Raw genomic sequence first — 15512 nt, forward strand, 5'->3', positions numbered from 1 at the left:
AATAAATTAAAATAATACATATTAATATGATTACAAAAAATGTAAATAAATAAAAATACTCCTTATTAATATAATTACAAATAAAATAACCTTTGTTAAAAAAATTACAAAACCAATTATTAAAAGGATATGCAGTACATAATCAACTGACTATATAAAAGTTTAAATTTTAGAACAGACTACCTAAAGCAGGAATTTTTTTAATAAGAACAATAAAAAAAAAAGATTAACATACTTCAGATAACTCTCTTTCAGTTGGTCTTCCCCTAGAAAAATAATGAAAGTAATAAATTGTCAAAAATAATTCATCATTGTTAAACTTTTGAAAAGTTTTTTTTTTTTTAACATATTCTGAATTTTTAGATTGGATTATTCAGTTACGGCAAAGCACATGTGGGTTATCTGCCTAAAGGAAAGGATGCCTTTTGTGGAGGACTTTCTAAGGGAAACTGGCTCGTATACACGTTACACATGGGAAAAACCTCGAAAAGCCAGCCCGTTCACGGGATTCGAACCTCGGACCGAACTACCAGTGTTCAGCGTCTTTACCGCTCAGCCGCTGGTGGGCTCTATCCGAATTTTTAGAAAAATTCAAAAAGGCTATGAAGCAATGCTCCATAACCTCTTTGTATTATATTTAATCTCTTTATACAATTTTGTTTGTACATTTACATTAATCAAAGCATGTGCTTGTTCAAAATGAACTTTTATGTATAACATTGAAATTGAATTTAGCAAGAAATTCATTTTGACACTGAAATACATTTATAATAAAATGTTAGTACAAATATAATTAGTTAAAAGTAAACTTTGCATGCATAAACACATACATTCACAAAAGAAATTAAATACTTACAATTCATTTTAAGTATGCAGCACTACTTATTCAAAATCCATAAAAAATTAAATTTTCTTTAAATTTTACAATAGCTTTAAAAGAATTGCTAAATTGGCTACTTTCGGTTAATTATACAATGTTGAGCTGTTGTGGTGGTGGTGTCTTGTGCTACAAAAATATATGGCACACTTTATAAATATTGTAATAGGGCTGTAACACTCCAACAGAAGAATGAAATTCCCTAAATTTCCCAGATGTGTCTTTAGAAAATTTCAGTGCACATTGGCTGTTTTGAGGATAAATTATTGAACACACACAAATTCGCTGATTGATTAAAAAGAACTTACTTTTGAATCCACAAAGCATTACTATTATAACTATAATGGATGTTCTTCTTAATAAATTTCAAATTAAGTTTTTGCCAAACTAAGAAAACTTGCTATACAGTACTTGCCAACGTTTTCTTCAGTAATCAAAGGTATCATAAAATTAATTAAATGCAAACAAATTCCCTTTTTAATTACACGAAAGTAGCATATAATACTAGAAGTGATTGTTAATGCATTTGAACTATTTGCAGTCGCTGAACACTGAAATATATTTATAATAAAATGTTAGTATAAATTAGTTAAAAGTATAGCTTAAAAATTAATTTTTAAGTATAGCTTAAAAATTATTTACAGTTGCTGAATTCTGAAAAGTCAAAAAAGCAGATTTTTTTAGGAAATCGACAAACTCTTGATGAAAAACTTTTAATATAAACATACATAATACAAGTTAAATGTAATTTTTTATTCAAATTGAGGACACAAAAATTCAGAATATTTAAACAAAACATTAACAGAAAAAATATTAATAAAAAGCTAGCACAAAATTAGATTTGTTGTTTTAATTTTGCAAGTCAATTGAAGAAACATCCTTGCTCAATTTTTTGTTTCTTTGACTCCAAAATTTTAGTCTATGCTTATGCTTTTCATTTGTCTGATATATTTTTTTAAATCTTCATTATCACATAGTGTTTTGTCTTTGAGTGCTTGATGATATGAACCATGAGCAGATCTGGCATACAAAAACATATCAGGAGTTATATTAATACTCATAATACCTTCATTTACTTTTATGGAATCATAAACAGTTGCATTGCTATTAAAGATTTCTCCTGAAGATTTTCCACTAACATATCATTATTAACCAAGAAACCATTTTCTACTGTGGCATTGGCATGTGATAAAATTAGAACTAGTTTTGCAACACTGCAAAGCATGACATTTGTTTTGGCAAAACGTGTGTCCCTGTTAGGAGCTCCTTCAGTATGGATTCCACTGAGGATTAAGATTAGAATTTGGCCCATCTGGATTAAAAATGCCTTTTTAGCAGATATTTTACAGCTAAAGAAAAGAAATCTGTTTAAGAATATTTGTAAATAAATTCAAGTATTTTATATTTATTCAGCAGTATGCATAAGCAAAAACTATCATGCTAATTTTCACGATGGCAAGCCATCATATTGATAGAATTAAGTTTCAAGAGCATGCCAGAGAAAATTGCCTGAAATTTGAAATTACTATTAACTAATATTAAAAAATTTTATAAGGAAGAAGTTACATCAAATGACACGAATAACACTAAAATAAAGTTATCTATTTAAAGATAAGGGCAATTATAGATTGAATATTGATATAGTAAGTGGTCAGCCTCAGTGGCCAAGCTAGGGTGGGGCATCTGTCCCCGGGCGCAGCATCCAAGGGGCACCAAATTGATGCTACAAAATGTTTTTATAAAATGCTTTCCATTCTTGGCACACAGAAAGGGGCGCAAATTCTTCAGTCGTCCCCGGACGCTGGAAACTCTACGCCCTTGGTCAGCCTAGATGAATGATTATTATTGTTTAATTTTTACTGTAAAATTAAAAATAAGGAATTTATTCAATAAGCTTAATGCTCAAATTTATTTATGTTATTTATTCACTCATATACTTTTTAAATTATATATTATGGTAGCTTATTTCTTTCATTCTTGGTTTTAGAAATGAAACATTTGACTTTTCCATACCAAAAGGTATAGCTAATGTTACCAAGATAAATCATGCTTTCTTGAGGTAAGTTGGTTTCCTTGAGTTCAAAAATAGATATTGTCTGATGCATGATATTGAAACTCTTACAGCTATTTAATTATGGCAAACTAATTATGGTTCTTTTCCCCTCAGCTCAGATGTGAACATTTCAGCTATTGACTCCGACATAGAAGATGGAACTCTTATGGGTAAATATGTATTTATCTATGGTAAAATTAAAATGTCATCATTTATGTTTTTCTTACGTGGTATTACTTTTTATGGTTTCTATACTGATAGCCATTAAAACTGCAGTAAAAAAGGGGGAGGAATTTGAGTTGTTCCAAATTTGGACATTTTGCATGAAAGAACACGTAGATAATATACAGCACATATAAAAATCGTGTAAAGATTTGTTTTTGAAGTTACATAAAACATAGTAACACAAGGCAGTATATTGTACTCTGTTTTTATTCATGGGTCTTTCTTATGGAAAAATCTAACATTATCTCCTTGAACTAGATGGTTTCATTATTATTGAGTTTAACCTTGACTGAAGAATACTTTGAAATTATGAGAAGGGCCATAGCATCATGCAAGAGTGACTATGATTTCTGTGGATGTGGATTGAAGAGAGTTGAAATTTCCAGCTTCATTGATTGCAGCAACCAAAACATACGAAGATGGGAACTGCAAATCATCCTACAGTCATCTTAGGAATAATTAAGAGCTCTAACACAAAAATCAGTGTTTATTGTTTTCTTTGCAGCTAAATGTTTTCTCTAATTTTCTTGCATAGCTGCTAATTTGTTTTTCACAGTTTATAGGATATCTATTCTACTTCTGTGAGCAGATGAGACTTACTGTGAAAGTATCTAGGTTTTTATTGTATCTTACATAAATACACTCATGGACAAAAAAATTAGCGCACCAAGAAGGAGTCGTCAAAATGAAACAAAATTTTACATACGTCATGACTACTTTGATATAAGTAAATGATAAGAAAAAGGATAATTTATTTCAGAGAAAAACTCAAAAACGGAGGAGTTAATATTCCGTTGGACCCCCTCTAGCGCGAATGCACGATGTGATACAATCGGGCATTGAGTCATACAAGTTCTGTATGATGTTTTGAGACATTTCATTCCATATTTGCTGTAACCTTGCCTCTAGTTCGTTCAAACTCATAGGATGCCCAACTCATCGTCCCAAATGATCCCAGATATGCTTGATTGGACACAAATCTGGGGATTGGGCAGGCCAAGGAAGGGTAGTAACAGTGCGGAGACAGTCTTGTGACACCCTTGCCATATGAGGCCGAGCATTGTTGAAAAATGGCTCCTGGGAGCCGTTGCACGAGTGGCAATACATGTGGTTGCAGGATTTCATGAACATACTGCTGGGCTGTCATAGTGCCATGGAACAATACTAGGGCTGACCATGTATTGTAGGCAATGGCACCCCATACCATCACACCAGCTGTGGAAGCGATGTGTCACTGTACAGCAAAGGCAGGATTAAGGCATTCAAAACGGGCTCTCCACACACGAACACAATTGTCATCACTGCCGAGATTGAATCAGACGACCTAGTTCCATTTCGCTGCAGTCCAGTTTCCTCGGGCTCGACACCACTCCAAACGGAGGCGTTGATGGGTGGGCATCAAGGGCAGCACACATAATGGGCGCCGTGATACCATCTGTCCTTCAGCCAGGCGCCTTCGTATGGTTCGAGAAGAACACAGGGGCGCCTAGTGAAGCTGCTACCTGTGCCTATGGTGGCTGATGAATCAGTTGCCTGTACGCGTGCATTTCTAACGATGTGGCGATCTTCTCAATGGCTGGTCTGTTGAGGGCGTCCTGAGCCTGGTCTTCGTGTAGACATCTCTCGAGTCCACTGGTCCCAACACCTCCTCACAACATAATGAAAGCGGCCTAATTGACGAGCTACTCACCTAGATGACCACCACGCTTCCATCATGCCGACGATTCTCCCCCTCTCAAACCGCAACAACTGCTCATATTGTCTTCGAACACGGCATAATGGCATGTCTACCTCAGCTCTTCCTTTGTAAATGATTCAGCACACTCAAACAAGCTTTGGTTACCTGTTTTATACTCCACAGAGTATGATGTTTAACGCCCTCTACCGGCTATACGTAATACACAATCACGCTGCATTTCTAATCATTTGCATATCTCCATGACATGGACCTTCATTGCAAGTTTCGTTACGATCCCACAATTATTTCTAGGTGCGCTAATGTTTTGTCCATGAATGTACGAGGCAATTTTCAATACGTTAAATTACTTTTTCATTTTGCTAAATAGCTGGACTATACTGTGCCCTAATTTAGTAATATGGTCTTTTACGTTTCCAAAATTGTATTTTTATGCATTGCTGCAAGTCGAACTGGATGCACTCATCACTTTATTGTATGTTGTATGTGTTGAATCTTGACTGCATTTATATTTTTCATGGAATATTTGGAAAATACAACCGACTTTTTTTTTTTTAGCTCTGTGGCACTTATAATGCAGCCTATCAATAGCAAGTAACATCTTGGTTCTTTGCTCTGATCAGGGCCAGTGGGACCAGTGGCAGTCAAAATTTTTGGAATTTAGATACTGAGTAGCAAAATTTTATAATATAGGAAAGGGAACTGCGCGGCAAAATTTAGAGGCGAAAAATTTTCAGGACTTACGAAGACAGCAGACATTAGGACATGCAGAAATTGCACCGGGTGGCAACATAATTAGTGCAGCCCCTGGCTTTGGATGTATAATATTTCTAATTAGTTACACTTGGTTGGTTGAATATATTTTGTTGCTGCATTTCTTATTTGCATTATATCTGCACGAAAACTTGTGCAACAATTTCAGCTGTTTGAGAATGCTTTTTTTCTGTTAGAAATTCGTAACTGTACTTCTTGCATTTTTTCCGGCCGGGGAGGGGGGGGATCTATTTTATTGCAGAGAATATGGTACTGAAAATATTTTATATATTTTTTTTTTCCTTTTTCAGGTGTAAATTTTGTGTATGATTTGGCCTTCATCGAGACTCCTCTGGGTAAGGTATTATTAGTAAGGAAGAGGAACTTGACCTAGCAAATAGCTACAGAATTTCTGTAAACTTTCTTAACATGTAACAGAAATTTCTGTTTATATATATGTATATATGTGTGTATGCAGAGGCAAATGTATGAGAAATATGAAAGATGCATATTCTTATAAGTTTGCATAAACATAATAAAAAGAATTCCTGAAAATCCTGTTTTTTTCTGCAAGTCATTAATATTAGAAATAATATATTAAAACATTTGTGAAGCAAAACATTATTTATTACAATTTTCAAAAATAAAATAGAAGTAATATTTGGAAAATACTATAAAACTCATCTATAAGTGGAAAAATTTATTTTCAGATGAAATCTTTCGATTATGCAAAAGGATATATTTTTGTGTGTGTTTGAACCAAACTATTGAAATTAATGAACTCACAGCTCATTGATATCAAACATTTTGTTTTCTAATTTCATCTACTCCTTCCTAAAAGCATATCTGCCAATTACTAAAGGATAACGAATGGGAGATGAATTCTCAAGATGAATGTTACCCAAATGTGTGTAACCAAGAAAAAAAAAGAAAAAAAAAAGAATGTTATTCAAAACTTTTTACAGTACACCAAAAAAGTGCCTTCTGATCAGGACCAGACCTTGACTTTTTGCTGCCGATGCCTACTCTGCGATTCTGAAATTCCTCCTGAATTGTAAATATTCTACTGCCCGAGGCTGTAGCGCCGTCCCAGCGCCTGATTCATACTGTGAGTCGGACAGAAATTATTCCCATTCCTTTTCGCTTTAATAAGCTGAGTTTCAAAACATCTGGGGTGTCAGCGGGAGGGCTCGGCTGAGTGTTGGAATCTGTTCTGTAGTTATTTTTAGCAATTTGTCAAAAAGAAATTGCAGTTTTTCAGATAACATAGCAAATCTCAGGGATTTTGAAATCACCATCAGTACTGGTACAGCAGAATTTAGGTCTAGCAAAATTTTAGAATTCAGTGAAGCGTCAAGCAATAAAATTTTTAGAATTTAGGGGGAGGGCACTGAATTTATTAGGGAAGAATTTATTGCCTTACAAAGGCAGCAAAATGTCTAGTGCCTAGAGGCGTACCTACTTCATGATACAATATTCATTACCAAGAACAACTAACTTATTTGAGTATAAGTTCAAGAAAATATTTTCTAGCTATTATATGAAATCGATAAACCATTATCTTTGCATCATTATCCGAATATATCGTTAGTATTTGCTTTATCAGCATGCATGCTTGGATGTGGAAGAAATTTGAAAAGACTTTTTTACTTATACGAATGTATCTGAAACACTTTATTTATTGAACTGTAATTATCATTTGGAATGTGGTGCTGGAGCCATTGCAGCCACATATGGCGACATTTTTTTAGAATTTAGAGAGGTTGATTATGCCAAAGCAGGTGAATTTGGAACCCCACAAAACTGCTCATATAGCCAACTCATTCATTGAGGCTTGAACTCGGGTGGAACTACCAGTGTTCGGCGACTTTAGCACTCGCCTAGAATTTAGGAAGGAGCTGAATGTTAGAATTGGGTTAGACTATTTGAATATAGGAATGAAATTTCGAAGCATAATTGTCTGCAACACTCTGATAAACGTGGTATATGTAGAGACGGAAAAACAATAAAAAATGAAACTTATTATTCAAATAAAACTTATTATATCTTGTCTTTAATAGTAAAAATTTATAAAATTTATTCTTAATTTAGTATTTATGAATTCTCAGAGAATTAAGTCATTGGAGTATTTTTTCTCCTCTGGTAATTTAATAGAATTTAGTTTATGTTCTGTAATAGCTTTGCTTATTATGTAAATATTTATTTATTTATTTATTTTTACTTCATTCAAAGTTAGACAAAATTCAGCATTACACTGAAATTACTTTGTGCAGAAAATAAGTGCTTTGAAAGAAACATATGTGGGGTTCCATTTGTAGAAGATATTGGATTACTATACAGGAAAATTTCTGTAAAAGTAATGTTATAAAATTTTGCCTAGTTTTAAATTTAAAATTATCAGTCTTCGGTTGCAGTAGCACCGAATAATAAGAGATTTTATGAGAATACAACAAAGCACCTTTTTACAAACGCTGCTATAATTTTGCTATTTTGTTTTTTATAGGAGGGTGAGGAAAAAGACAGGGTGATAAACCCAGTAAGGGCACCTTGTTCTTTATATTTTACATATTTAGCGAATCTGCTTTGAAATGAGGGGTCAAGCGATAAAGTTGCTGAACACTAGTAGTTCAGTTCGAGGTTCGAATCCCGCGAACGAGCTGGGTGCACGAGCGTTTTCATGGTTTTTTCCATGTGTAGTGTGTATATAAGCCAGTTTTCCTTAGAAAGTCCTCCATGAAGGCATCCATGTCCTTAGGCAAATAGCCCTCAAGGCTTTGCCATAATCACATAAAGCAAACCACTCTGAGATGACAATTCACTGTTCCAGATAGTTTTAGGCTTCGGTCATCTTAGATCGTACCGACGTTTATGTTCTGGTTATTTAACAATACTGGTTATTTTCAAAATTGGCCATCCTAGAAAGGTGATAGCCAACATGTATTCACTACACTTATTTATACATTATGTATAAATATATTCTGATTAGTCAATCTATTTCCTATATTTATATATAAACTACTAATGCTAAAATAAAAATTCAATTTTCAATACAGTAAACTCTCGCTACAACTAAACTAATGTTAATCTCCCCTCAATATTGTTATATTCTCTAGAACGATAAACCTCAGTAAAACGATTTTTTCAATCTAAATTTCAGTATTATTTTCTCCCTTTATAATAATATTTTGATTTTCAAATGCTTTTATTTTTTTTTCCCGTTTTCTTTTGTTACTTTTTCCGTCTATTAAGACTCATTGTGGATATTCAACTTATCCCTGAATAAATAGCTATTGTTCAGATTTCAAAACAGATGAAGACCACCCTTTTGGGAATTGGAGTGGGTGAGGGGGGTGAAGTGTAAATGTATGCCTAGTTTCATTTCCCAGTAAGCTTTGGAATTCTGATAAGGTTTAAAGACATCTAGACCTGTCTGGTCACCTTGTCACAGAACAAGTGCCCTTTATTAGAGGAACAGGGGAAGATGTGTTGGCATTAGTTTTCCTCATGCAAATTTTAATCGGAGGTCGATCGGCGGTAAGCTAACGTGGTTGCCGCTGATTGGCCGATGACGTCAAGATCGGCGAATATTCTTGTTCTCTTGTGTGATTATCAGTTAGCATTATGCTAGTTTTTCTTTCACTTAATGATTTTAAATGTAAAGGCTACAGTGTTAGCTCTTTTATTTTATTTACGGAATAAAGCATGAATTTTATTTAGTTTAGTCTTAGCTTTATTTAAGGGAAGCAAATTATGCTTTGTCTTATCACCACTGCCAACAGGGTTATGGGCCAAGCGCCAACAGCTAATCAGTCATCCAGTTCAACTCAGCATTGAAGGAATGTAGGTGAAGAGGGCCGTTATCCACGAAAAGAAGCTGACCTGTCTTAGAAGTTTGTTCAAGTCGTTGTGCTCACACTTAATTGAAGATGTCATTACTACCTGAAGGTTTTGAGTTGTTAAACCATGACAACTGGGATCGATGGAAAGTCGACATGAAAATGCTGTTACTGGATAGAAATTGTTGGAGCTTCATAGAAGACAAAGAAGAAGAATTAGATAAAAGTGCAACAAGGCGTGAAAAGCAGGAGTTCACACTGAGGGAGAACAGAGCCTTCACTACATTATATTACGGAATTAAAGCTGAGCTCAGGCCGCTGATACAAGAATATTCAAGTGGTAAAGAAGCGTGAGAAGTTCTACAGAAGCAATTCGAACTCAAAACAAGAGCAAGGATAATTCAGTTACTGGATGAATTTTTTAGTATTAGATATACGCCAAATGAAGAAATAGGATTATTTATCGCGAGGATAAGTATGACTGCAAAGAAGTTGGCTGAAGCTGGTCACAACTTGGCAGATCTTTCTAAAGGATTCCAGGCAATAAGGAGATTACCCCAGGAATACTCCAACATTGTACAGTTGATATATAGGTGAAAGGACGAAGATTTTACGCTGGAAAGAATTGCTGAAGAGCTGGTAAGGGAAGAAAGCTGACTTCGCCAGGTAATTGCCGATTTAGAAGACAGCAAGGTAAGCGTGTTTAATACTATTAGTTTAAACGCAGGGAAAGATAAAGTTGAAAATAAAACTAAATCTAAGAAAAAAATGGGGAATATGAGAATAGGACCTTGTTTCAGATGTCATAAATTTGTGCACTTAATTGCTCAATGTACAGAAAATGTAAGTAAAAATCAGAAGTTTAAAATAGACGATAAAAATGGACAGTTTAAAGATAAAGAATTAATGTTAGAAAATTATGTAACAACTACAGATAAAGGAGGTAACGCAGATAAATTTAATTGGGTCGTAGATACTGCAGCTACAACTCATTTCTGTAATAATAGAAATTTAATGACAAATTTCGAAGAAATAAATGATGTCTTTAGCTGTAGGAAATTGTGAAAGTAAAGTACTAGGAAAGGGAACTGTCAAATTTGCAGTAAAAGTAGGCAATCGAATAAATTGGATTGAGTTAGATAATATGTTATATAATCCAAATCTAAGAAGAAATTTATTATCGGGAGCAAGGTTAGAAAAGGCTGGTGCTCATTTTGTGATTTCGAAAGGGAAGATGTGGATATACTTTAATAATTGGGATAGATTACGCTACGCTAAACGATATGACGGACTTCATCACGTAAAACCATTTAGATATGCAACAGGTAAAAGAGAAGCTGGTTACGGTACAGAAATTGGAAAGTTAAATAAAGTAGACGATGCAATGCTATGGCATTGGAGATTTAGCCACGTAAATTTTGATTATATTAAGAAAACTAGTAAGAATCAAAGCGTGAAAGGGTTACCAGAAATTGAAAAACCAATAGAAAGGTGTAAATCGTGTATTATTGCTAAATCTAGTAGAACAACTTTTAGATCTGTTCCGAAGAGATCGGATAAATCATTGCAGTTGGTTTATTTAGACGTTTTTGGCCCACTACGAGTTCCATCTAAGGGTGGGAGTAAATATTTTCTTGCTATTGTAGATGACTATAGTAGATTAGTAACAGTGTATTGTATGAAAAATAAAAACGAATCGTTCTACAACTTTAAGAATTATCATAGGCAAATGGAAATACTGACAAATAGAAAATTAATAAGTATACGCACCGATAATGGTGGGGAATTCTGTAACAGGCAATTCGAAGGGTACTTAGCCGAAAATGGAATTAGTGTTGAACGCACGAATGCGTACACCCCAGAAGAGAACGGTGTATGTGAACGTTTTAACGGAACGGCATTAGACGCAATTAAAGCTATGCTTAATGATGGTAAAATGGGAAAAGAATGGTGGACAGAAGCTCTTGGCTGTTTCGTACATACGTGGAACAGAGTATGTCATAAAAGCAACCAAACCCCTTATGAAATGTTCCTAAATAGAAAACCCAGTGTTGTTTATTTTAAAGTATTTGGTTGTAAAGCCTATGTTGGCGTGCCAAAACAGATTAGGAATAAATTAGAAATGAGGTGCAAAGAAGGAATCATGGTAGGATATGCGAAGGAAACTAGGGGTTATAGGATATGGCTGCCAGAAGAACGCAAATTAATAGAAACCTGTAATGTGAAGTTCGATGAAAAACTGTATGCAGCAAATGGCATCCTGGAACAGAAATCAAAACCTAAATTTAAAAGACTAGAGGAATCTGAGCTATTAGCAGGATCAGATGAAGAACAGGAAATTTCTAGAGAAGAAATAAAGTTGTCAGATGACAAATCTACTTCGAAAGAAGTATCAGACTTAAACTGGCAAAGAAAAGCAGTTAAAAGGCCAGATGGAACACGTACAGACATATATTATTATGTAGAGGGAACAGACACCCGTTTTAGGTCCTATAATGATATTGAAAAGTATTGTGAGGCAAGAAATATTAAATATGAAAAAGATAAGTTTGATTTTAGTGGAAAAAACGAATACTCGGGGAAAGTTAATTTCGTAGAACAGGAGACTAGCTCTGTGTCTGAAGAGGCAAATTCCGTAGAAATAGTTATCCCACAAAATTTTAAAGAAGCACGAAAATCAGTAAATGCCGAAGAAATAAGACAATGAAAGAAGAAATCGACACAATAAAGAAAAGAAAGGTTTGGGAATTAGTCGAAAAGCCAGAAAATAAAACTATAATAGGAAACAAATGGGTCTATACGCTAAAAAGAAATTAAAAGAATCAAGTGGTTAGATACAAAGCACGCTTAGTAGCACAGGGATTCAGGCAGAAAAGAGGTGAAGATTTTGATGACGTTTACAGTCCTGTAGTAAATTTTTCAATCATAAGAATAATTTTCACTATACCGGTATGTTTATATGGATGGACTAATTGTCAGTTAGATGTAAAGAATGCATATTTATATGCAAACCTAAATGAGAAAATATATATGACCCAACCAGAGGGATTTATCAAAGAGAAAAATAAAGTGTGTTTATTACACAAGGCCATTTACGGTCTACATCAAAGTGGCCGCGAATGGTTTTGTGAATTTGAAAGTACTTTAGAAAATCTACATTTTAAGAAAATACAATGGTGTAATTGTGTTTATAAGGGTTCAAATGTAATTCTCTTGTTATATGTAGATGATATTGTGATTTTTAGTAAAGATCAATATAGTATAGATAAAGTAATTTCACAGCTGAGTAAGATTTTTGATCTTAAAGTATTAGGCAAAACTAAAACATTACTTGGAATTGAATTCTTAGAGAATGAGAATGGGGTTTTTATACATCAGCAAAATTATATCGAAGAAATTTTTGAAAAATTTAAACATTTCCAGATACCAATAACTTCACTTCCCACAGCTAAGGGCACTATTCTTACAAAATTAGATTATCCATCTACAAGTGTAGAATTGCAGAAATGCATACATTACCCTTTAGAAATCTGTTAGGATGTTTAGTTTTTGTAGCTAACAGGACAAGGCCTGATATTACATATGCAGTGAATATCTTATCACAATTTCAGGAGAATCCTGGAATTACGCATTGGGAAGCATTGTTGAAATTGCTTGGTTATCTCAATAGTACCAAATTATATAAGTTAAACTTATCGAAGATTAAACATCTAAATTTATATTGTTATTCAGATGCTGATTATGCAAGTAATAGAGATGACCGCGTGTCCATGGGAGGATTTATATTATATTTAGATGAAGTACCGGTAATCTGGAAAACTGTTAAACAAAAATGTGTAAGTTTATCAACCATGGAAGTGGAGTATATCGCCATATCTGAAGCAGCGAAGGAATTAATGTGGGCGAAAAATGTCTTACAAGATGAAATTTTAAAGTTTAATTTAAGAGAGTGTAAACTATTTTGTGATAACAAGCCTGCCATTGATTTTTCTAGATTGCCAATAGAAAATCGCCGAACCAAGCACATAGACGTAAAATATCACTTTGTTAGAAGACTAGTAAATGATGGAGTGTTAGACCTTGACCAGTAAATTAAATACCGCCTACTTATCTACAAAAGCAACGACTGCTGTTAATTTAAGAAAGTTTTGTTTAGATGTTTTCAGTGTTTAAAGACAATAAGTGTTTTCGTATAATAGAATTGAACTATGAACTTCTGTGAAAGTTTTGTTTTTGTCTTTGCATGGGGAAAAGAGGGCCGTTTGTTGGCTTTAGTTTTCCTCATGCAAATTTTGATCGGAGGTCGATCGGCGGTAAGCTAACGTGGTTGCCGCTGATTGGCTGATGACGTCAAGATCGGCGAATGTTCTTGTTCTCTTGTGTGATTATCAGTTAGCATTATGCTAGTTTTTCTTTCACTTAATGATTTTAAATGTAAAGGCTACAGTGTTAGCTCTTTTATTTTATTTACGGAATAAAGCATGAATTTTATTTAGTTTAGTCTTAGCTTTATTTAAGGGAAGCAAAATATGCTTTCCCTTATCACCACTGCCAACAAGATGGAGGCGGGGTGTTGTTAAGTGACGTACTGAAAAGTGAGTTCAAAGGTTGTTTAAAAGTCTTTAACGATTTTGAGTTCTACGTGAAACATTTGGTTTAAACTTTTCTTTCTTTCACGCGATATTGTTCCCTAAGATGGCAGGGCGAAAGCAACTGTCTTTTCGAGATAAACTGAACGTTATCAATGATGTTGATGAGGGAATGAAGCAGATTGATGCGGCTAAGAAACATGGATTATCGCAATCTACAGTTGCAACGTTCCTAAAGAAGAGAAAGCAAATCGAAGATGCTGTAACTTCAAATGAAATTAACCCAGAGTGAAAACGACTGAAAGTTGCGACAAATAAAAACATTGATGCTGCTGTTTTAAAATGGTTTCAAGAGATGAGAGCAATAAATGTCCCAATAAATGGACCTTTATTATGTGCAAAAGCACGGAAATTTGCAGCAATGCTAGGGAACGAAACTTTCAAAGCTAGCAATGGTTGGTTAATGCGTTTTCGAGATCGTCATGGAATAACTTTCCAAGAAGTTCACGGAGAGAAAAAGTCAGCCCCGATAAACGACGCAAATGAATGGCGGAAAACAAGATGAAAGAAATCTTAGAAAAGTATGCTCCAGAAGACATTTATAATGCAAATGAAGCTGGGCAGTTTTTCCAACTCTTACCCGATCGAAGATTGGCATTCAAGGGTGAAAAGTGTTATGGAGGGAAGAAATCAAAGCAGAGACTGACTGTTCTTCTGTGTACAAATAGCACAGGTACGCATAGAATACAACCTCTCGTCATTGGTAAATCATTGAAGCCAAGGTGCTTTAAGAACGTGAAAAGTCTTCCCGTGGAGTATATAAAGCAAATAAGAAGGCTTGGATGACGTCTACATTTTTTTCCGAATGCTTACAGAAGTTAGACAATGAAAGAAGAAGAGAAAGAAAAAAATCGTTTTGTTGATAGATAACTGCGGTGCTCACACGTCATTTACAAAGCTACAAAATATCGAAATCGCTTTTTCCCCCGCCAACTGCACTTCAATTTTACAGCCTCTTGATATGGGCATAATTAAGTGCTTCAAAGGATATTACAGAAAACGGTTAATGGACTCCATACTTGTAAACTTTGAAAATAAAGTAGAAGACCCTTTCAAAGCTGTAAATGTCAAGGAAGCATGTGACAATATTGCTGGAAGTTGGTGGGAAGTAACAGAAAAAAACCATTCGGAATTGCTGGAAAAAGGCCGGTCTTTGTGTTATGGAAGATAAGAAATCTCATAATGATGAAAATTCCATAGACAATGATCTCTCAGATGATCAAGAATGTCTTTTGCACATCAAAAAATCCGTATCCCAACTTGAGGAAACAAGCGGTAAAAAGTTTGGAATTAGTATAGAAGACCATTTAACAGCAGATGATGATCTTATGGTTTTCGCAGGAGTTACTGATGAAGATATTCTCTTTGAAATTACTGATGAGATAGGAAACAATGATGAAAATGATGATATTGATGATGATGA

At 34.3% G+C, this 15512-nt stretch overlaps 1 protein-coding gene across 5 annotated transcripts in view; it reads right to left on the reverse strand.

Moving 5' to 3' along the window:
• LOC146992904 (uncharacterized) overlaps positions 1–15512 on the reverse strand; it is a 151975-nt gene that overhangs the window by 78320 nt on the left and 58143 nt on the right. For all 5 annotated transcript variants that reach the window (XM_085809305.1, XM_085809308.1, XM_085809307.1 and 2 more), the window contains one exon: positions 236–266. In XM_085809305.1, the coding sequence (XP_085665431.1) occupies positions 236–266 (31 nt within the window). The remainder of the gene's footprint in view (positions 1–235; positions 267–15512) is intronic.

The sequence above is a fragment of the Stegodyphus dumicola genome, chromosome X2, assembly GCF_044657685.1.
Source record: "Stegodyphus dumicola isolate Sdum_Otavi_A_Nest chromosome X2, ASM4465768v1".
In the NCBI taxonomy this organism is placed as follows: Eukaryota; Metazoa; Arthropoda; class Arachnida; order Araneae; family Eresidae; genus Stegodyphus; species Stegodyphus dumicola.